Here is a 24,074-nt window from a genome sequence, read left to right on the forward strand (position 1 = left end):
CACTTGTAAAGGTAACTAATTTTGTTTCTTCTATGAGATAATTTTCCCTTTACTTGCTATAGTAAAACTGTCATTTCCTTTGGTGTTTTATACATCTTGAAGAAAGTACAGATTAGTAGCATGGAATGGTAATATACTAGTAGGTTCAAAAGTAAAGAAAAAAAGAAAATGTAATTTAATTTTTTCCACACCCAAGAAACCAGGCTTACTGGAATGATCTGATATGTCCCATTAAATTTTAAAAGGAACGTGTTATTAATTACAGAATAATTGGATCTTAAAGCTACCTCCTCCTCTCCTTGACTTTACAGCACAACTCCTGGGATCTACAGAAAACAAAAAGGAAAGAATAAGAGGAAAAAAGGAAAATGGAAGAAACTTTACCCTAGCATTTACTAGGTCATGCTTGTATTGACTTTGTAGTCTACAGGTATAATAAGGTAAATGATTAATGAGCAGAAAGCTGAGGTAAAGATAGTTCTATTATAAATAAAAACCTTCTACAAGTGGTCATCTCCATATCCCATTTATATTTTTATCTGAAATACATGTTTGTTTTATGACATTTTAAGGGCACCATAAAGACATTATTTATTGAATTACCACAATCTCCCATGCCATTGTAGAACACAGTCGTCCAATTCTGAGTCCTGAATTGCTGCTCTACTTCAGCTGCCTAATATTACAATATGATCTCAGAAGGCAGATATACTTAAAAGTTCTTAAAGGATGGTAAACAGGTCTTAGGTGAATATTTCTATCATCAACTGAGTACATAAGACATATGTACTGAGTACCTAATAGCTGCTCAATAAGCATCTGTTGAATCGAAAAAAAAGTCACGTTATGGTTTTCATGTAACCTTATAAGTATACTCTCTGCAAATGGAAGATAATGATATAGATCATGATTTCTCAGCTCAAAAATAATGAATTATAAAAAATATCCAAAACCCATCATGACTACACCACCAAGAAACAAAAAAGTAATCCCTCTCAAGCCTGTGCTTATGTTGCCACCCACACTAATGATGTGTTAAAATTTTTTACATAATGTAGTTAAGAAGAAATTTACAATGGTTTTCACAAGAACCATTCCTCCTTTGGGCTATGTAAGAGTTGCTGGCATTTCTAAAAAAACAAATCCCCCAACTATTTTTCTGTCACTGACATTCATAGAAGCCACAAAGAAGAAATCAGATACTGAAGAACAAGATTATAATTACCAGTCCACTACCAACAACTTTCTTTGTTGTCAGATTGTGGAGATTATCGAAAGAAAGAATTAGTCTTCTAGATTTTAATTCAAATTAAGTTACATGCAACACAACACTAGTAATGACTCTCTTGTCCCACTTTAGCTCCAAAGATATTACCTGGCCTTTAGTTTTTAAGATAAGCCAATCTAAAATGTGCTGCTGGTGGGGCATGCCATTTTAATGATGTCAAGGTTAAGTATACTAAGCACCTTCACCAATTTTAGGTGGCCATTACAACTTAAGTTTGTACTCAAATCTGCTATAAACAATTCTCTCAAATGATTATATTTCACCACTCCAGGAAGTTATGAACTAGCAAGTTTAAAATAACTTTTGAGGTTACATATTTCATTAATTATGTTACTTGGATCCAACCATACACAGCTTCCCTTTTTTTTTTTTTTTTTTTTTAAACGTTTTTTATTTATTTTTTGGGACAGAGAGAGACAGAGCATGAACGGGGAGGGGCAGAGAGAGAGGGAGACACAGAATCGGAAACAGGCTCCAGGCTCCGAGCCATCAGCCCAGAGCCTGACGCGGGGCTCGAACTCACGGACCGCGAGATCGTGACCTGGCTGAAGTCGGACGCTTAACCGACTGCGCCACCCAGGCGCCCCCACAGCTTCCCTTTTTTAATCAGTCATTGCTGTGCCCAAACCACAGGACTTCTATCTCCTCACTGTTCATGTATTCCATGTTTATACATCAGTTAATAGACATAACCAAGCAGAAACATCAGGTGACAATCATATTGTCTTGATAAGAAAAATGTTTTTATAAAGGAGCTAGAACTGGAAATGACAAAGAACACAGAAAAATACAATTCACCTGCTACTGGCATTCTTATTTTATGACAAATATTCTTATTTTAGCTGAAAATCAGTGAAATATACATAACTTATGTGTGTGTATTAATAGGAGACTGTGAGAAACCTAAGGTTTATTTTCAGAAGGTTGAATTCTGAAGTTAGAAAATGTAGTACACTTCCTTTTCTCATTTTCACCTATGACTAAGGATCTGTTAGCTATAGTATAGTACAAATAGAAGTGAAAGTTCCATAAAAGGAAATATTTAAATGTGTCACTAAAATTTAATATATGAATCTCTTTCATCTATTTAATTTCTATGAGACAATGATATGCATTGTCTTATAAAATAACTATTTATTTTTAAATTGTTCCAAAATGATTTTTTAAGTAAATCAATGTATAGTAGAATTCACTTAGAGGAAACCCATAATCAATTCAAACGTATCTATTGTAAAAGAGGATTTAATAGTATTTTAATATCATTTATCATATAGATATATTACGTGTTCTTAAAATTAATACATTACTAACAGACTAAATGTTGATCTTATCTGTACTGGTATGCCAGTACTCCTCAAGGTATATAATTCACTCACAATTTCAGGTAAAAAAAATCGTATCTAAATTTTAGTCACCTAAAGAAGAAATAGTTTATTTTCCAAAAATATTGCCCAGATACTGAAGACAGAACTTGTTTTTGGCTGCTGAGTGTGTGAGTTTGTAAGAGGAGTGATGCTTCTAGGCACTAGGAAGCTAAATGAAGCAAAAATGCAGAACAACTAGTGGAGTCTGTTTGAGAGAGGACATCTAAGCTTCTTCCTCTAATTCCACTGCCACTCACCCAATATCACTTGATCCAAGATTACAAAACAAAATAAAAACCAACAACAAGGACAGCAAACAAAAATAAATAATAAATAAATAAAAATATGAGTTCTATTCAAACACTTGCTATCCAAACTCAAACATCAAATAGATTTGAATAAAGAAATACATTTTAATTTCAATCCTAAAACTGAAATTTTTCTTGTAATTAAAACTTTAAAAAATTACCATACCTATCCCAACTCCCACCTTTATTTAAAGACGAAGCCCACGTTTTCCCTCATATTCCCACCCCCACAGCTCCCTTGTTCTCCCTTACAGAAAAACTGAGAGTTCTTCAAGTCCCATTATCTTCAAATCCTCCCCAATCAGTATCTTGTCAATTCTAGTTGACTGAAAGCACTATTGTCAAAGTCATGTTTATCCTCAACAATTCCAAACCCAGAAGTCAAGTCATAATTTTAATCCACAGAATCTGACATAGTTTCTCATTTCCTGCTTCAAATACCTTCCTCACTTAGCTTCCATAACACCACACAGTCCTACGTTTTCTTTCCAACTCATAGGCCACTCATCTTTCTCTTTTCCTGGATCCTCTTCCTCTCCCTGACCTCTACATTTTAGAATGGCCTACAGCATAGTCTTGGAGTTCTCTCTACACAATTATTTCTTAAGTGAGATACCCCCTCCGATAGCTCTAAAGACCATGTCTAAAATGATGAATTCCAAATGTACAGCTCAAATCCCTAACTCCCTCCTAAATTTCAAACTCATGTAAATAAATGCCAACTGAATTAAATTTTGTAATTTGATGTCTAATAGGAATATCAAATTTAATAAATGCAAATTTTCATTTCTATCTAAACTTAGTAATTGTCTCATGTACCCAATTTCAGTTATCATATTTTTAGTAACACATTTCACCCACTTTTTCAAGTAAAATAGCCTCTTTACTCCCTCTAGATTTCTCTCAGCTAAGCAATCCACTAGAAAATCCTATTTCTTCTATTTTCAAAATATCCACAATATGACAATTATTCACCTACTCCAGCTACCAACTTAGCCCAATTCACTATCCTCAAACTAATTTTCATACTTGTACTCCAACCAGTCTACCCAGAGAAGATTTTCTTACTACGATATAAATCATTTCACATCATGTGTTTTGCCTCAATCCTCCAGTAGGCTCCCTAGATACCTGGAAGATCTAAATATCTTACTATAACCTATAAAGTCCCTACAAGATCCTTCTTAGTTGCCTCTCAGACCTATTCCTTCCACTTCCTGCTTTGCTCATTAATAAACTCCATACTTGTACCACATTGACTTTCAAGATGTTCCTTAAACAAATTAAGCAGATTCCTTACTGCCTAGTTTTATGGCCCCTACCTTTGCTGTGCCCTCTGCCTGAAATCCTTTTTCATCAGATATCCATATGGCTCACTTCCTTTCTTTGAGTCACGTCTTGGCTCCAATGATCACCTCCTTAGAAAGGACTTACCAAACTACCCTATGCAAAATAGCAACTGCCATTCCCTCATTTTTCTTCACACAATTTACCACTACTTGAAGTTCTAACATATAGTTTCTAGTTTATCTGGTTTTTGCCTCCCCCAAGAGAATCTAAATTCCTTAAATACAAAGACATAGCTTATTTATTCAGTATTCTAATTCCATGGCCTAAAAACAGTACTTCATAGAGAAGAGGTTCAGAATAAATGTTTGCTGAATGAAAGAACATTCTCCCAATTAGCACACATGTGTGTTGGTCATAATGCCTACCTTACCATGTACTTTTAGGAGTACTAACTTCTAGAAAGATAATGATTTTGACAATGACGTAAATGCCTTATTTAAGGTGACTGAGAAAAATCAGGTACTTAGGCCAATAAAATAACTTATTTTTAGAAGAGTACTTCGAATTATTTGGGGGTAAAGAAAAAAAGTATAAATATTGTTATTTAAAAAAAAATTATATTTATTTATTTTTGGGAGACAGATAGACTACAAGCAGGGGAGGGGCAGAGAGAGACAGAGATACAGAATCTGAAGGAGGCTCCAGGCTGTCAGCACAGAGCCCAACGTGGGGCTTGAACCCACAAAGCGCGGGATGATGACCTGGGCTGAAGCGAGACACTTAACCAACTGAGCCACCCAGGCACCCCTAAAAATTGTTATTTTAATACAGGCAATTACTCAATCTTTTGTTTGAATGAAAATATTTGTTAGTAAGGAACTTGACTACAGAGTGATCTAAAATTTTTTAACACACACAGGCAGGCCTTTTGATACTAAGCTGCTTGTGCTTGCCTCTGGGCTTCCCTCTGTTCACTCAAAGAAGCTTTCAGTGGATGAAGCCAGCCCCAGCTTCACCCTATAACCACCTGGTGGATAACAATAGGTTAAAGCCAGAACACCTGGAGCAGGAATCCAAAATTATGAAGAACGCTGAAGAAACATTTGTTATTTCTTTTTTTTTTTTAATTTTTTTTTTAACGTTTATTTATTTTTGAGAAAGAGAGACAGAGCATGAATGGGGGAGGGTCAGAGAGAGGGTGACACAGAATCTGAAACGGGCTCCAGGCTCTGAGCTGTTAGCACAGAGCCCGACGCGGGGCTCGAACTCACGGACCGCGAGATCGTGACCTGAGCCGAAGTCGACCGCTTAACCGACTGAGCCACCCAGGCGCCCCTGTTATTTCTTTAAACTCTACATTTTTTAGTGATACCAAGCATATGCTAATATTCCTGGTGTGCTTTGAGGTGGTAAATTATAAATGCTTTTGTAGTCTATGCTGGTTCGAACATAACACTACTCATTCCTCCAGTCAGCCTTAAGAAGCACTAACATTGTGTTGTGCTCTGAGTAGCACTGAATGAAACACCTTAAGATTTTGCCTCTTAAAATTCAGCGGCACTGAATGAAACACCTTAGTATCAACACTAGACAAAACAAGAACTCTAAAACAAAAAACTAACAAATCCAGTTCTCTCAATCTGATACTGGAGTTAACTAGAATATCTGATGAATAAATATATTATACATAATTCTTGTTCATATCAAAAAAAATCATTTTAGGGGTTCTTAATTTGAATGATTAAGATTTTATGCTCCATTTATTTTCCCTCGTATTTTCTTCTTTTAAATTCACTCTGAACCTAGCTGTTAAGGACAGCTATGTGAACCCTGGTTGACTAGTTCTCCCACTTCCTCAATATATGAATCTGTCATTTTAGTTCACATAATTTTAGAGCTTAAATGCTAAATCTTGTTTTAGCATTGATAAAAATGAAGACTGAAGAAAGTAATTTTCCAATTTTGCTCAATTAACTATTGATAAAATTAGTACTGAGTCCCAAACCTTTGACATTTTAATCCAGAACATTTTTAGTTAAGTCTTAACATCCCCCCGCATGTATTTCACATTCATCTGAAATGTGTCCATACCCAAATGCTAAAATTCACCAGTTTAAATGAACTGAATCCACAAATGTCCACTTAATAGTCAACTCCAAAATTACTTTAGTATTTCCCTTATTCTTTAGATATCCATCTGATCACTTGATTTTATTCTAAGTTCCTCATAATACACTATTCCAACTAGTTTATTAATTAATATTTGCACAAGGCAAGGTCTAAAATAATATGACCTAATTGTCCATTCATTTAACATAGTACTGCATTCTCTATGTGATTTTGCCAATATTAAAACTAATTTATACAATTAAAGATGACCTGTTTCATTCTCCATTAGTCTTGTAGTGGGGTTGCTATAAGGAAGATTTTGCCTCTTAAAAAAAAAACAAACTAAATAAACAGAAAAATTAACAAGTGATCATAGACACTGGTTATAAAAATATAAATTACCACACAAACTCAATTGGACTGGCAATGGTGGTAATATTATGTGTAATATTATGTGGAAGAGACTGATACATTCCATAAAACTTAATAGTCACCAGGCCAAAATTACCTGAAAACATATATGATCATGCACAAAACACAATGGATGACGTTGTTTTAAAAATAAAATATCTATATTTGGTTTGTGTCTGTGTATATGTTTTTTTCATAGCTCTGTGTATGCATGTTTCGTGTTACAAACATCAATTGGTTTGGGACCCCAAAAGATCCATGAATAAGCAGAACCACCACAGTTGAGAAATTATTTAACAAACTCCATTCACTAATCTGTTTATACCAGTAGTAATAAGCACTATTGTATCCTTCTTGGTGTCTTAGATTTTTCACAGAGAATACATACTAGTTAAAGAATATATTTCTGTTATATCTTAAATTGGTTAAAAATTTACATGATTAGGTCAGGCGATCTAATTTATCTTGAAAACAGAGGGTGCTGATATGTCCTAGAACTAAATTCTTACAAGAATAAGAGACAGGAATAATATTTCCTACTCTGGTTTGAAAATAAAAACCACCTGTATCTTATAGCATCATAAACGTCTTTGAATGGCATTTTTTTCTGCAAATTAAAAAAAAATATATTTCATGTGATTTTCAAGTAGAACTACAAAGGAACAGCTCAGAATGCAGTGACACCTAATGGCAAAGCTATCTTTATATGCCATAAATGTATTTTCTAATAAACATTATATTTGCAGTAAAACTGTGTAAGTATTGCTACTCACCAATATGCTGCCTATAATCTGAAATATCATGAAGATCCAAAAGCATAAAAGTATGCCAAATACTTTAATTTTTAATAATAAAATAACATATGCAAGTAAAAGAAGGAAAAAAAAAGCTTCCAGATTAGAAAGTCTGGTTTTAATGTTACAAAACCCTTTGAGATAAAATTACAATGTGATAAACTTAGCCTTAGAAATTAGAATTAAATACAATGCATCTTCCATTACTCCTAACAGTCTCAATTGGTTGCTACTGTTTAATAAGTCAAAAGTTAATCATCTTGATTTTTATTCATATTTGAATTAAAATTTATAGGAGATACTTATTGGGTGTACCCTTCACTTGGAGTAGAAAGCAAAGGTCCTTAGTGTAATGGCTTATTAGTCATGTCATAGTTGATACTGTTGATTAATAACATTGTCTAACTTAATGCACATCTGAATTATGTGTCAAATAACTGTATTAATGATACAGAAAAGAATAACAGTAAAGTATACCCTTATTTTAAATTCAGAAACTACTTGTTCACACATTCTAGAAATGTATACTATATGTTATCCATAACTTAGGGAGAAAACAACTACTGTAAATCATAAAGGGATAATTTAAATTTTGAGATATCTCTATACAGCCCAAAGAGCCCTTGGTGACTCCTGGGGGTTATTATACCCAATGCAAATTATGTAAAGAGGTTGAAAAAACAACATTTTGGTAGAAGACACAGTACATTTTCTGGAAATACGGTTACATTCCACATTTGATATAATAGTCCTCACTGCAGAAATCATGAAAACTGTTGCTTTAAATCTGCTATTATTGTTTTTAATGTGGTGACATTTTATTCAGCCATCAGTTTTGTACTTTAATTTGAAGTTTCTTGTGATGAAATTATTTTGTGAATTGTCTTAGGCTTCTCAAACATATCAAAGTTAATGATTATGATATCAGAGGATAAAGTATCATTCACTTATAAGAAAAACATAAATAAATGGTTTGTTTCTATTCCCTGTTGGCATAAGGTATTTTACTATAACAACAAAAACCTGTGAGTGATTTTGGTAACATATGACTAAGTACATTATTTGAGCGCATACTTGTAGAGATATATAACTTAGGATAGCTCATTTCAATCAGTTCTGTGAGCACAGGAACCAGATAAAGAAATGAGCATACATTAAACTGTTAAAACATGAGATCCTCCATATTAGATTTGAAGCAAAACACAAACTGTGCAGTTGACTGGAAATGCCACCTAATCCCTGCTTAATTAAAGCAGTGCTCTACACTCCTGTTGTGTTTAGGGAGTAAAGAGTGTGGAACGACTGATGTATGAAGAAAATAGCAGTCAGCGTGGCTAATCTCAAAGACTTTCGAGCTTTCTAGCTACATAAATCAGAGCGACTTTTGAATAGCCTCATAAAACACAGTATCATTGCCATTCCACTCACGATTTTTTGGTTCTTCCTACAGCATGCAGATCATTAGGAAACTTCTAAGCAATCAAGTAATGTGGGTCTGATGAAATTACTCAATCAATGCACAGGCTCAAAGCAAAAGCATAATTCAAAATTGCAGTTTTTATATGTCAAAAGACCTTTCTTTTGGGGGGGGCAAAGAATATCACAATTGAGGTGATTCATTTCTAAATACTGCATGTGAATGTGCTTTACACAAATGTATGTAATTATCAAATTATCTTTAAAATGTACTTTAACAGAAACTCAAAGTAATTATGTATGATATTAGTGCATTTTCTACTGAAAAAAACACACTGCCAGTTCAACCACTGGAATTTAAACATTATGATATATTTCATCATTGTAGTGAACTAATGAGTTTAATAAAACATATTAGAGTTTAAAATACGTAATCAACTTTTAAAAACTACCTGCATGAAATGAAAACAAGCAGAAAGAAAGAAGAAGAGAGTTTTCATATATAGAATTCTGTTCAATACCAAAAGGATTCAATATTTGAAGAACCTATTAGAACAGTGTCTTTTTTTTTTTTTTTTTTTTAATCTTTCCAGCTTGCCTGGACTATATACTGCAGCTGCTTTCTACTTGAACACACCACACGAGGCCAGGAAAACCTCTCATTTCTGCATATCTCCTTATAACTTGAGAGTTGAAATATTCACCTTCCCTTTAGTTTCATCACTTTCATCCCTTAAATCCTAAAATAATAAATTGCTATAAGCATATTTCTCCCATTAAACATTTAAATGAAGGCAATCACCTCCTAAAGATAATTAATTCTCTTTTCCAATCAACCAGGTAAACTGAGCCAATGAATATTAACTGATGGTTTAAAACTTTAATAGGGACATTCAGTTTTGAATTTATTACACTTTGGCTGGGATGGGGGTTGAAGTGGGAGAGGCTTTTAACCTCTAACATGCACACAAATTATTCTTGGTCATTTTTTTAAATTTGGGAAATAACATTTATCAGTAGATTATAAAAGATATTTGAAACAATTATCAGTTTGCTAGCTTCATGGCAATACTAGGTAGCCTATAAAAGAAGCGAATCCTCTTGCCTAATGTACTAATTGCATTCAAGTCAAATTGTCTGATAAGTATTCCTTTTAGTAGGATATACAGAGTTCATGCATACAACCAGCTTTCCAAGGAAATCTGTAATTTGTACACAGTTACCTTTTTTTTTTTTTTTTTTTTTTTGGTCAGGTTATAAACAAGCCATGTCACATTGACAGACAACAGAATGCCAAGGAAAAAATACAACAGTTGTGTTCTATTTAGAAACAAATGATCAGACTGTATTGCAAAATATATTCATCTGGTAAAAGACAGCAAGGGTTGTAGGTGTTTGCAAATAACATATTTATCCTGTAATCCACAGAATAAGCAATAAAATAAGCATTTATCCACAAGACCTCTCTCCTGAGCGATGTGGAGCATAAGAAACCTCGAATCATAAAATGAATGTAAAGGTACCGTGGTAATATATATCTGCATCCTGCTCCACTCATTTACAGTTGCACATAAATGTATGTCATTTAAGAGGAGCACAGTTCATTTCTGAATTGTCAGAACATTACTGAACCCCTCAATAAGACGGTAATTTCTCCCTGAAAAGTTCTGAACCCACGGGTCCTGTTAGCCCCCGGGCAAAACGTGATCTAGCAGTCAAGCTATCTAGTGCTTAATTTACTTAATGCATAAGCGGCAGGTATTGTGAATCCTGACCTCATTACCCCTTGCACAGAGACCTATATGTTTCTACTGATATAAATGACAGAGAATGGCAGACATGTTTACAGACACAGCCTCTGAGACCAAGAGAGGGAGTCCCCTGGAGCTGAGGGGCTGGCTGCTGTGGAGGCATACACCAGACAGAAGCCCTTCGCCTGGGCAGGCACCACAGCCACCTGAAGCAGACTCCCCTTCCAGGACTCTGTGTGTGTGTGTGTGTGTGTGTGTGTGCGCGCGTGTGAGTGTTGAGCAGGGGAGGGGAGCAGGGGGACGAAAAGGGGAGACGCTGCGACCCATCTGTCGCTTCAATTTGAAGAACATAAAGCCGTGTGGACAGATAAAAGTCCTGTGCCCAGAAAAATTCCCCAAGAGGGGTCTCTCTTCTTCCCAGTAAATGAACCTCGCTGGCCCGCGGACGCGAATTTCCGAAAAGGAAATCGTCGCATTAACGCAGAAAAGGCTGCCGGAGCCCGACTCCACTCTGCTCGCACGGATTAGCAAGTGAGAAGAGTTGGAGCCTGAAGCCGCGAGCGCTGTGCATGATAATGACGCGCGGCCCCCGCCCGCCCCCGCCCGCGCCCGCCGCGGCCAGTCCCGGCCCGTCTGGTTGCCAATAGGTGGGGCCACGAGCCTCTCCGAGCCGGCTCGGCGTTCTCCTTGGAGTCTGGCCGCCCGGCCGTAGCCCAAACGCCTTTGCTCTCGGCCTTGCGCGGCAACTCGGAGTTGACCGCGAGACGAGCGAGGCAGGTGCCCGCAAGGCAGCCCACGAGGGCGGCCCGCGCGCCCCGCGCTGCTCGTGCGCCCCGAGGCGGTCTCGCCGCCTCGCCAGGCCGGGGGAGTGTGCGCGAAGCAGCTAGGCGCGCGGCTCCCCGTCCTCGGCCACACCGCCGCCGGCCCCTCCCGCCACCGTCGCGGCGACTCTGCGCGTGTACCGCAAAGCCAAGAGGACGGGAAGAGGAAAAGGAGGCTGGGGGCGCAGCCGGCACCCCGTCCCCATCGCACAACGCTGCGGCTAACGCGGCCCGCTCACGTTGCAAAACCACCTGTTCGATCCGAAGGGAGCTCCCCCCACCCTCACCCCAGTTTTCGCCTCACAGGTGACACCTCTTCTTTCCCCTAAATATACATATATATATTTTTTTTTAATGGAGCAAATGTACATCCGGGAAAGAATATGGAAGGTAGAGTCGATTAAACTTCCTTTCTCCACACACTTGGAACACCACCCCCCCCCGCACTTCCCGACACACACGCACAACTGAGGTAAACTCGAGACCCCCACGCATCCAGCACCGCACTTCCACGATTCACCGTGAAACAACGGCCCAAGTCAAGGTTCGAACAGCCATATCCTGCCAGAAAACTGAACAAGTGTGAGGGAAGGTTAGCGGGAAGGGGCAATAAACCGAAGCCAGCGCCAGTAAGCCACGCGTAAGGGCGGAGAGGGGGAGGCAAAGGGAAACATTTGCTAACCCCAACGTTAAAAGTACCCACAGGCAACACCTGCCCTTTCTTACCGATGTGAATGATTGAATCCGCATTCGCTGAGTCCCAGGTTCGAGACCACCAGGCGGACAAAACCAAGAGCAAGGGGAAAACTTCCATCTCCTCCTATGCTGAATCGCTTTCAGGATGGATTTTCTTTCAATCTATTTTTTAAACCAGTCCGGAGAGTTTGAGGTCACGACAGAGTTTAGCGCAGCTTTTTTTTTTTTTTTTTTTTTTCCTAAATTCCTATGCCAGAGCAAAGCCTTTAATCGTCGCTGATGAAGGCAGAGCGAATAAGAGAAAGAGCCCAGCCTGAGGAAACCTCCTTCGCAAAGCCGTGTCACTTGGAGGGGAATTTTGGCATCGCCAGAGTTGTTTGCAGTTTGGCTTTTAAAAAATGTATCCAGCCTCGGCTGCTCTCGGGCAGGGGGAGAGGCTGGAGCTCAGACCATCCCCATCGCGGCGCCGGGGCCGCGGGTCTCCAGTCCCAGCTCCGCCGCAACTTCCAACAGACCCCCCCCGCCCCCACCTACGCCGGATGTTCCCCTCCCCCCTCCCCCAATCAAAAAAAAAAAAAAGCGCGCCCCCCCCGCCCCCGCCCCAACGGCCCGCAGAGAATCTCTGGTCTTCGTTGCCAAAATAAAATGTAAGTGGAAAGGAAAGATTAGGAGATTCCAAGCGGAGCAGCCAGATTCCAACGGGGAAGGGGAAAAAAGCCCTCTCCAAGAGGGGTAGTAAAAGTGAACTTCAAGGTAATGCAGATAGTAATGCAGAGAAAATTCCTTTTCTGCGCGAGGCGGGGAGCAGAGCTCGGTGAGGCGGGCCCGGGGAGCCGTTCGCTCGGGCGCGGTGGCGGGGGAGTTGCGCCGGGCGCGAGCAGCGGGGCCGGGCCGGCGGAGGGAAGCCTGCAGGCTGCAGGATGCTTTTGGAGCGGTTCGCCCGGCGGGATGCAGAAAGCGAGCAAGGAGCGAGCCTGGCAGCTTCAGCACTAGCCCCACGTTGCCTAGAAATGGATCACCTAGGAGAACGAGCGAGCCCGCGAGAGAGCGGTGCTGTCAGGCGGAGAGAGGGGGAACCGAGAGAGGAAGAGCTTCTCTCTAATAACCACCTCCTCCCCCTATCTGCAATACAAGGGAGAAACAAAATAGTGCTCTCATTTCCCTTGGAATCTTCAACTGGGACTGAGAAAAAGGCAGGACTCCAAGAGGAAAAACGTTGAAGCTCTTTTGTTTTTTTCTTTTTTTTTTTTTTTTTTTTTTTTTTTTTTTTTGTTTTTGTTTTACGAGGTTAAAGACAACCTGAAAAAGCCACCCCACTTATTTAACCTTGCTGTTGCTATTCTCCAACAGGTACCAGACTTTTTCTAGTCTTTGCCTGGAATTAGTCACATCGGCTAAAAACAAATTAGGGACACCTGGTCACTAAGGGAAAGGAGACCTAGAAAGCCTTTAATGAGATTTCAATTATAAAGTTATAAAAAGGAGAGGACGTGCTAATTATTTTTTATACAGTGATTTTCCCCCTCTCTCTCCAGAGTATTTTTAAGCAATCAGGATAGAGAAAGGATAAAAAAGAACTTGAAATAAAAAATATAATAATTAAAATACATGCTTCAGTGAAACATTTGATCCAAATATTACATTGAGTAGCTCTGACAACGACCTATGTATATAAATTCAGAATGAGGAAGTTGGTTGCTTCTCCATGAACAGAGCTGAAAAAGTACTGAATGACAGCCTCCCAGTCCCAGAATGAAAGAATTTTCTGCATGCTTATTCCTTGAAATAAAATCCTGACAATTGTGACTTCCTTTCTTGTAATGATTATCTTAGATCCAGTCAGACGTCACTGTAGACTGGAGGTTGGTTGATGCAAACAAATAACTGCTTGAGGCCAGATATTAACAGGCCTGATACTATTTCCATTATAATTGCAATCCTTTGGAAATGTTGCTCTTTGGGATGTGTGGATGTCCAACTACTTAAAGTCTTTCAGAGCCCTCTCTTACCTGCATATTTGGCAAACCTCCTTTCTTCTTTCTTTCTTTCTTTCATTTATTTTGAGAGAGAGGAGAGCATGACTGGGGATGGGACAATGAGCAGAGAGAGGGAGACACTGAGCCACCCAGACGCCCAAACCTCTTTTGAGACTTTCCAGCCTGGTGAATTGGCCTAGTATTTCTCCAAACACAATTGTACGTTCTCACCTCTCCAAAATGCCTTCTTGCATTCATCTTGTGTACTTTTTCCCTGAGCATTCAAGAAAATGTGCTGCCATATCGTTACTTAGGTCAGTAATTCTGTCGGAAGATATTTATTCATCCTCTCAACCACGCTCCTCTCCTACTTCAAGGCTTAGTTCAAATTTTGCCCATGAAGTCATGTCCAGTCCTTTAATATGGAATAAATCCATCCTTCTCATAGCACACTCTACCTTTATATGAGTCAATGCCCTGAGAGTAGGGATCATAGCTTATTCATGTTTTATTCACTGCAGCATTTTACATAGAGCCCCTTTGTTGACTTGGATGTCATCACTTCCCTCTGAATCTGGTACAAATCAGTGCTTCCAAGAAGCCATCACTGATTAATTTGTCTCAATTTTGATCATTCCTTTAACTTCATTTTTCCTATTAGTACACATGTTCTCAACATTGATTGTGTTAATATTATTGATATCATTTTCCTTTTTAAAGGTTCTGTTGTGATTTCACAGATCATAGTTATTTGTTACAGATAATGAAGTTTTTGAACAAATGGACGTATCTCTCCATAGCTTGCTATTATATTATTCTCAAGAGTATTTAAAAATTGATGAGTCACTATGTGCTCTATGAAGAAAAAAAAATTGTGAAATAACAATTAACATGGAAAGGACAGAATAGTATCTTAGAATAAAAGAACAAGGAGGAACTTCAAAACATTAACTGACTCAGTCCTGTAATAAATGTCATTCCTGGAGATAACTAAATACAGTCAATTCATATTATCTTCTGTCTTGGAAATCCATTCTAGGGTATCATGAGCCAAACATTGTCATTATTCCCAAATCCTCCCATTTATTGGTTTTTAAAGGCAACTTTACTTTGGAATAACCTGGAAAGCTTTTCAAAAAGGTACTTCAGGCTAATTTAATCAGAATCTCTGGGGTTTGGGGCCTGACCAATACGTTTTAAATCCTCTGACTAGGACTCTAATAGGTAGCCATACTTCAGCACTATTACAGTACTCAAACATTTCAGAGTCTGAGTGATGCATCACAAGAATCATAAAGTCATCAAAATGCCCATTCCTGACATTCAGAAGAGATAATAGTACCATGAGATGCAGCTTTCCAAAAGTAACACAAAGTTAATGCAGAGTTTAAGCATAGCAGTGGCTTACCGATTTTAAATTTAAGAATATCAATCAATTTTTTGACTGTCAATATAATTTCTGTATGCAATGAGTCCTAAAGTGGTTTTTGTATGAAATATGAGTTTGAAGACATTTTTTTAATTACATGTTAACCATATTTCCTACTATTTTAGAAAATTTCATATTGTGATATAATTAGAGGTATACAAAATTAGTTTACTTAGTTAGCTGGATACAAAGTCCTTTATTGTGTAAGTTAGATGTTACATTCAAGAGGGGGAAAAATAAGAAATTCAGGACTTGCAATTCCATTTGGGCTTTTTTATGAAGACTATTAGTCTAATTAAAGCTACTTGGCTTTAATTCAAGCATTGTCATATAGAAATGGCTTGTTGCATGGAAATTCAAAACTTTGTGACATTCTAGTATATTTGAAAAAAACAGGTTCCATTCACTAAAGTTTTCACCAGTAATTAATTTTGGAATAAAAATGTAAAGGAACCATGAGTCACATATTTATTCTTCCTATGTGGACACAATTCAATTGAGGCATTAGTTGTGTTATGACCATCAATACAGTAATCCCCCCTTATCCACAGTTTCACTTTCCACAGTCTCAGTTACCCACAGTCAACCATGATCTGGAAGCAGATGATTGTCCTTTTGTAGCATCAGAAGATCAATAGCAGCCTAACACTACACCACAGTGTTTGTACCATTCACATCGCCTCCTGTTACCACATAGGCGTTTTATCATATTATGTCATCATTAGAAAAAGGGTGAGAACAGCATAAAAAGAGAGAGAGAGAGAGAGAGAGGGACCACATTCATATACCATCTATCACAGTATATTGTTATAATTGTTCTATTTTATTATTAGTTATTGTTGTTAATCTGTCACTGTGCCTAATGTATCAACTAAGCTTTATTGTAGGTATATGATAGCAATAAACCTAGTATATATAGGGTTCAGTACTAGCCATGGTTTTTGGTATCCACGGTGGGTTTTCGAATATATCCCCTTTGGAAAAGGGGAGACGACTATAATTTCAATAACTGGTAGCTAATCTGAGCAGCTTTAAGACGTAAGGAATAGTGATTATTTTTTTATGGAAGAACAGATTTTGGATTTGGGGAGAAATATTAATTTTCATTTTTGGAGGGGATATGCAGGCTCCTTTAATCACCTGCAATGTACTGTGTATAAAGAGGAAAACATAATGGAAATCTTTGCAATATATAATTCCTTCATTTTCACTTTAAACAAGTACTAAGAATACCAATGTCTAAAGTTTAAAAATCAGCTGCTCACTCCATGTTACAACGGCAGTTGCAACTTACATTAGTCAATTTTAAAGAACCTCAATAATATTCAATGACTCAAGAGATTTGTTTTGCTATAAAACTAAATTTATGGAACAGCTTATGTGAAAATTAGAGAGAAAAGTTAGCTTTGAAAAGAACGTCATAGAAAAAGTAGAATGTAATGCATTTCGATCATTTTTTCTAATTTGCTACAATTGTATCATTAGTATTACAAATGATTAGTCACACAAGTGATTCTAAGTATATTACAACTTTAATTAACATGAATATGAAAGGAAAACTATGAGAGAGCAGTGACTGACCACCTGCATATAAAGGCAATAACAAATTATGGCTGTTTTATAATTAAGATGTTCATTTGCAGAAGTAAAAACCAACTTCTTTCTGTTTGAGGGGCTGAAAAGGCAAGTTTTATGCTAAGCATGTCAAAGTTCAGAGCTCAATGTGACTTTAGGGCCTCTCTTATTCAATGCCTGGTTTGGTTTTCTAGAAGAGAATGGGAAATTGAATCACAGAAGTTGTAATGACATTTGTTGAAAGGCTTGAACTTAGAAAACACATTTTTTGACTTTTAAATATGCTTCAAGAAAATCATTAAATCACACATTTCTACATAACATATTCATATTGGGTATACCACGTCCTTTTGGGGGAGGGGCAACCTTGCAGTGACCCACCACTTTCTACTCTGTCAAATTATGTTATCTGTGTCACTGGTGCAAATCTTATCCTTGATAACAGGTGATATTTCCTTCCTTCCTTCCTTCCACCCTCCTTCCTTCCTTCCTTCCGTCCTTCTTTTCTTCTACATTAAACTCTTAATCCATTCCTCCATTTCAATACTTTCCCTAAATCTGTAAGGCTGCCCTGTCAGAGCAATGTCATGTTTTCTTCTTACTCAATTAGATATACATTCCAACCAAAATTTGCAACTAGATTGATTGATAAGGAGTTTTTTTGTTAATATTAGAACTTTACCAAACTTACCTATTATTAACATTAATTCAAGTCAAAACTTTGAATTTCAAAGCTTTTTCCACTATCCATACGTTACCCATGATATTGAACTTTTTAAGTTTTATTTTAATTCCAGTATAGTTAACATACAATGTTATATTAGTTTCATGTGTACAATATAGTGATTCAACAATTCTATACATTACTGAGTGCTCATAATGACAAATGTACTCTTTAATCCCAATCACCTATTTCACTCTGAATTTTTAGGAGCAAAGATTAGTTATATATATCAGGACATCTCTTTTAGTTTAGATTTCTTATCTCTTCTTTCTGGATGTTGATATGGAATTTTAGGTAGAATGTTAATTAAAATCAAACAAGTGGTGGACAGAGGCCAAATGATAACTTACAGCCCAACAGGGGCACTTTATTTTGAGATTGGCCCCTCACTACATTATATCCTGTCCCCACAAGATGGCAGCCATGCTTGATGTAGATTTAATCAGCTTACTTTTGGAATGTTTCAAGATTTAACAGTTTACCAGAGTATTATTAGCCCATATTGGTCAAATGACAATGACTATGAACTTGATGTTTTAAGTAATTTTTTAGGTAACTTGATTTTCTGAATTTTTATTTCTTCTAAAACTTATACATAGGAATAATAAATATCTATTATTCTGTTTTTATAATATCTGCTTTCTTGGCATCTTAACTGACTTCATCAGTTATTTAGGAGTTAAATATCAATAGAACAACCTTTAGTAATATGCCACTCAATCCGATGTTAATGAGTAATTAGAACATGGCGATATTATTATGCGACTCAAATTTTGGATGTAAATATTAAGGTTTCTAAAATGAGGTTAATTTAACTATTTTCTTTTCCTAAAGGGAAAAAAAAATATTTTATATATCTTGAGTTAAGGAATTGCACTGGCCATGGAATGTAGAAATTGTCTACTAAATTATGATCGATTATTCTGGTGTGGCATATCAGTTCAGGCAAATGTCTAACAAATAGGTCAAAAGCACAAAGAAATGCATGATGCAAACTACAGTGAATATCAATTATCATTTGACCTTTAAAAATAAGATTTTATTATCTTACCATGGTTAACCATTTAATTCTGAAATTAACTGTTTCTTTTGCAACATATTTCTCTAGGCACATAAGTAACAAAGACACAAAATATGTGTGTGTGAGTGTGTTTGCGCGAGCGCGCGCGCACGTGCATGCATGCGCACCCAATGTGCCGCAATATAAACTATACATTTTAGTTGAAAATATTTTTTTGTAGCAGCAGATATCATGAGGAAAAACTAAAAGGAGAAACAAAAGTTTGGTTAATATTCAATCATCTACACACACACACAGAGACACACACACATTGACTTTAGAGTTTTCAAAGTAGTAATAAAACTCTATAAACATTTAAGTTCATTAATTTCATTGATCAGTATAGATCCAAATATAATAAATTCCTTATTCCTCATTGGTCTTGCAAATTAGTGGTGAACTTAAGTTTAAATAATTATTAATAAATGAATTAACTAGTGCATGAATGAAAGGATAAAACGGAAAAAAAAAATAAATATTATAGAATATTACTCATGTAGTATAAGACAATAACATCTTGACCCAGTCCAAAATAAGTGGATTATTACTAAGGTATCAAAGTGGTTTGTTCATAATATTATTTCACCCATTTAGTCAGTCTCTTTGCTTACAATTCAGATAGGAGTTATCTGACATACAAAAGATGGAAGGTGTTTTGGAAAGAGTCCTTTGGAAGATGATAATAAAAATTGTCTCAGAAACAGAAGCCCAAATATGAATCTCTGTCCAAATTTAACTTGACTTATTTGCAGTATAGTTTATATGACTAAAAAGAATTCAGGGAGAGGAAAAAAAACTAAAGCTTATATTAGATCTCATAGAATGTATCTAAAATTGGCTAATGTAAAATTAATCACACTGTAAACACTTCGTTTCCTACCTTTCTTTACACTTTGCTGCTTTGTCACATTTAAAAAAATTCATCAAGACCAAGTTGAACCCAGAAATACTAGACACAACAACCTCTAAGTTGTAAAAATGAGACAATATTAAAAAGTTTTAAGATTCCTATGCTGCCTTAGAAATACCTAAACCAGCATTTCTTTCATTGTGCTCTGTGGAACACTTTGTTTTGTTCTGTTAAGAAAAAAAAGCTGATTTAGTGGCCACATCAGATTGCAAAATGCTAGATAGACTTTTCTTCTGTAAGAGATCCATAGCATACATTCATGTATTAAAAACATGGAGAAGTCCTTTAGGAAACAAATTATTAATCTGCGTTCAACCCCAAATATTCCAAATGTATATAACCATCAATTTCCCTTTTTATATACAGAAAGAGCAATGTTTGTTACACTGTTGCAATCCATTTTTTGTTTTCCAAGTAATTTTTTGAACTTTTTTCCCCTCTTCTACTTGCAGATGTTTATATTAGCCAGATTGCAAATCAGTAGGTTGGTGTGTCATATCTGGGGAGAGATTCTATTTTGTGCCGTAATAGGAATTTCCTATATCTCTTTTGAACTTCTATGATGAAGGAAAATATATCGCTGAGCAGTAAACATGTTTTCTTTTTTAAATGCTTTGTAGATTTCCATTTCTGCTTAGGATGTAGAAAGCTAAAGAAGAACATTACTCTGATCCTGACAATAAGAAAATACTGTATTTTCTATAAAAATAAAACTTCCCTTGACCCATTAGAGATGTGAGGTAGTGAGACAATAAAGTAATCTAAGTTCCAAGGAGTGGCAAACACCTCTAATATGAAACAGGATATAAAACTCCTTCACTTTCACAGAGCACAGAGAAAGAATTGGCTGCCATAGTAGCAAGTAAGAAGAAATCAGCAAAAATTTTAATGAACTAAAGGTTGAATGTGGGATAGCGTAAGAGTTTAGAATAACTCAGAGTAGCAGACACAAGAGGCATTTACATTCACTCAAGCTCTTTTCTATGCATCTGCACAGGGTGCTCATGGGAAAGAACAAGGGCAGAACAGGACACCAGATAAACCTTGTAACTGCTACAAGCATGGTGGTGTGGAACAACCTCAAAATGTAGCCCACTCTCCTGGATCTTTCTCATTAGGACGAAAAAAAGCTTTTAGCTGCTTTAAGTTACAAGAAAGTCTGTTGTAACTAGGGACCACATACAGATTCAATACTTGTATAGAGGCAGAATTCATCAGCTTTTGGGGCAATGCCAATAAACTCTTTCTTGACACAGGAACCAAGAAAAGATAACTGCTTCTGGGAGAGTGATGAATCAAGATTGTCTGCCCCTGTGAGAGGGACAAAAGAAACTTTATCGGTCACAATCCTGTGCCTATATAAAGCAGAGATGTCCTATTGCTGGGAGTAAGTAGGGGATAAAGTATCTCTCCCATTTAAGAACTTCCAGCTATAAGTCTGACTATGGCTTTCATTGGGATAAGAAGGTCAAGAATAATAACAATGCCCCCTTCCTGATGCTCACGCACGTAGGTATTGCCTAAGATCGATCTTACATCAGAAGAAGCAAAAAATCACTTCCTGCCCCTACCAGGAGCCTAGCATTAAGTAATAAGTAATTGAAGGCTAGCACTATTAGAGAGGGAAAAGTGTGGAGAGAGACTCACAATTTGACAGGTGTGCAAGAGATTGCAAAAACTGAGAATAAAGCAGAAAAACTGAGAAAACCTTCTAACACCACAAATTTACCCTAATCACATAGCTCAGACAGTGAGAATTCCTAAAGGAATTCAAAGGGCAATATATCAACAACAAAATCCAAACTTAACTTAATTACTCACTTACTACCATTGTAACAGAAAAGTTTTATTCATTTCCAGCTATAAATACTCTTCACCTCAGTCTTTACTGTTCTTCAATTGACAATATTCAGTATTCATTCAAAAAGTGTGAGACAAACTAGGAGAAAAAAAAACCATCGTCCAGAGACAAAACAGTAACAAAAGCAGACTGAACAATTATACAAATGTTGAAACTATCGGTAAGAGGCTTTATAATTATAACTTTGATTTAATGTGTTAAAGGGTATAGTGGTAAAGGTAAATAACACACATGGAACAGATGAGGAATTTCAACAGAAAGATGGAAATTATTAAAATGACTCAAATAAAATTGCCTGCATTCCCCCCCCCAAAACCCACGATACCTAAGATGAAGAATTATTATGATGGTCTTAACATATCTGAGGAAGAAATTTGTGAACTTAAAAATAGGTTGATATAAACTATTCTAAAGGAAACATAAAAAGAAAAAAGAACAAAAAGAAAAAGAACTGAGAGAGTATCCAGGAGCTGTGAGACAATATCAAATGGTCTAACATGTGTGTGATTTGATTTATAGCAGGAAATAAAGAGAAAGGGGAAGAAGAAATACTAGAAAAGATCATAAAGTGAAATTTTCAGAAAAAATGAAAGACAATAAATCAAAGATTAAAGAATCTCAGAGAATTCCAAGCAGGTTATTTAAAAAAGTGAAAAACACAAACAAATGAAAAGTACCTAACACATCATAAACTCCTAAAAAAATATAAATAAATAAATAAAGATCCAATCTTGAAAGCAACCAGAGAAAAAAGGAAACAGAGTAAAAAGTAACAGAATAAAGCTTTTCGAAAGCTTACTCAAGTATCAGGTAATCTCCATAGTTTATATCTGTTACAGAAATTGAATAATTCAACCAACCCACGAAGAAACCCCCAGGAATAGATGATGAATTATACCAGAGATTTAAGAAATAAGACCAAATCATCACAAATCTTCTAGGATACAGAAGAGGAGGAAACATTTCCTAGGATGTCCTTTAGTAGTGACTGGATTAACTATGGTACATCCAGGCATTGGAATATTACGTAGTACTTAAAAAAAAAAAAAATGAGCCATCAAGTCATGAAAAGACATGGAAAAAACTTAAATGTGTATTGCTAAGTGAAAGAAGCCAATCTGAGAAAGCTACATACTGTATGATCCCAACTGTATGACATTCTAAAAAAGAGGAAACTATGGAAACAACAAAGTATCAGTGGTTGCTAGGGCTTAGATGGGAGAGACAGATGAAAAGCCCAGAGGACTTTTACTGGTCTGTATGACACTATAATGGCTGATAAATGCCACTATACATTTGGCAAACCCATAGAAAATATGACAAGAAGAGTGAATCCTAACATAAACTATGTACTTTAGGTGATTATGATGTGTCATTGTAGTTCACATTTTGTCACAAACATACCATTGTGGTATGGGTATTGACAATGGGGGAGGCTGTGTATGTGTGGGGTAGAGAGTATAAGGGAATTCTCTGTACTTTCTACTCAGTTTTGCGATAAGCCCAAAACTGTCCTAAAAAATAAAATCTCATAATAAAAAAGTGGTCAAAATATTTAAAGAGACACTTTACTAGAGAGGTGAAAGGCAAATTAGCAATGAAAAAGTGTTCCATATTATTACTTATTAAGGAAATGTAAATTAAAACAATAATTAGATACTTTCATATACCTATGAGAAAGGCTCAAATTTTTAAAAAGAGGAGGATGGCAAAGAAAGTGCTGGCAAGGATGTGGAGTAAATGGAAATGCCATACATTGCTGGTAGGAAAGCAGAGTGGTATGGTCCCTTTGCAAGAAGTTTCTCATTAAGTAAAACATACAATTTCCATTAGACACAGCATTCTCACTATGTAGTTATCCAAGAGAAATAAAAGCACATGTCCAAAATTAGACCTGTATATGAATATTTACAGCGACTTTACATGTAATTGGTCAAAACTGGGAACAATCCAAAGATTCTCAAACGAGTGAATAGATAAATTGTTGCATATCCATAAAATAAAAGGGAACAAACTCCTGATACATGCAATAGTATAGATTAATCTCAAAAGCCTACGTGGAGAGAAAAACGAGACACAGGAGGCAATATATATTGTACGATATATATACATTCAGGGGAAGCCTGAACCATAAAGCCAGAAATCAGATCAGTAGTTTCCAGAGACTGGGAATGATAAGAGATTATCTACAGAGAGGCATTAAGGAACCTTTTGAGAGTGATAGAAATGTCCTTTCTTTCTTTTTTTTAAATTTTTAAAAATGTTTTATTTATTTTTGAGAGAAAGACAGA

At 36.5% G+C, this 24,074-nt stretch overlaps 1 protein-coding gene across 2 annotated transcripts in view; it reads right to left on the reverse strand.

Annotated features, from left to right (window-relative positions):
* Window positions 1-12,425, reverse strand: part of GRID2 (glutamate ionotropic receptor delta type subunit 2) — a 1,443,376-nt gene extending 1,430,951 nt beyond the window's left edge. For both annotated transcript variants that reach the window (XM_042984179.1, XM_042984178.1), the window contains exon 1: window positions 12,279-12,425. In XM_042984179.1, the coding sequence (XP_042840113.1) occupies window positions 12,279-12,366 (88 nt within the window). In that variant the 5' untranslated portion in view covers window positions 12,367-12,425. The remainder of the gene's footprint in view (window positions 1-12,278) is intronic.
* Between the last annotated feature and the right edge of the window lie 11,649 nt (window positions 12,426-24,074).

Source organism: Panthera tigris, chromosome B1, assembly GCF_018350195.1.
Source record: "Panthera tigris isolate Pti1 chromosome B1, P.tigris_Pti1_mat1.1, whole genome shotgun sequence".
In the NCBI taxonomy this organism is placed as follows: domain Eukaryota; kingdom Metazoa; phylum Chordata; class Mammalia; order Carnivora; family Felidae; genus Panthera; species Panthera tigris.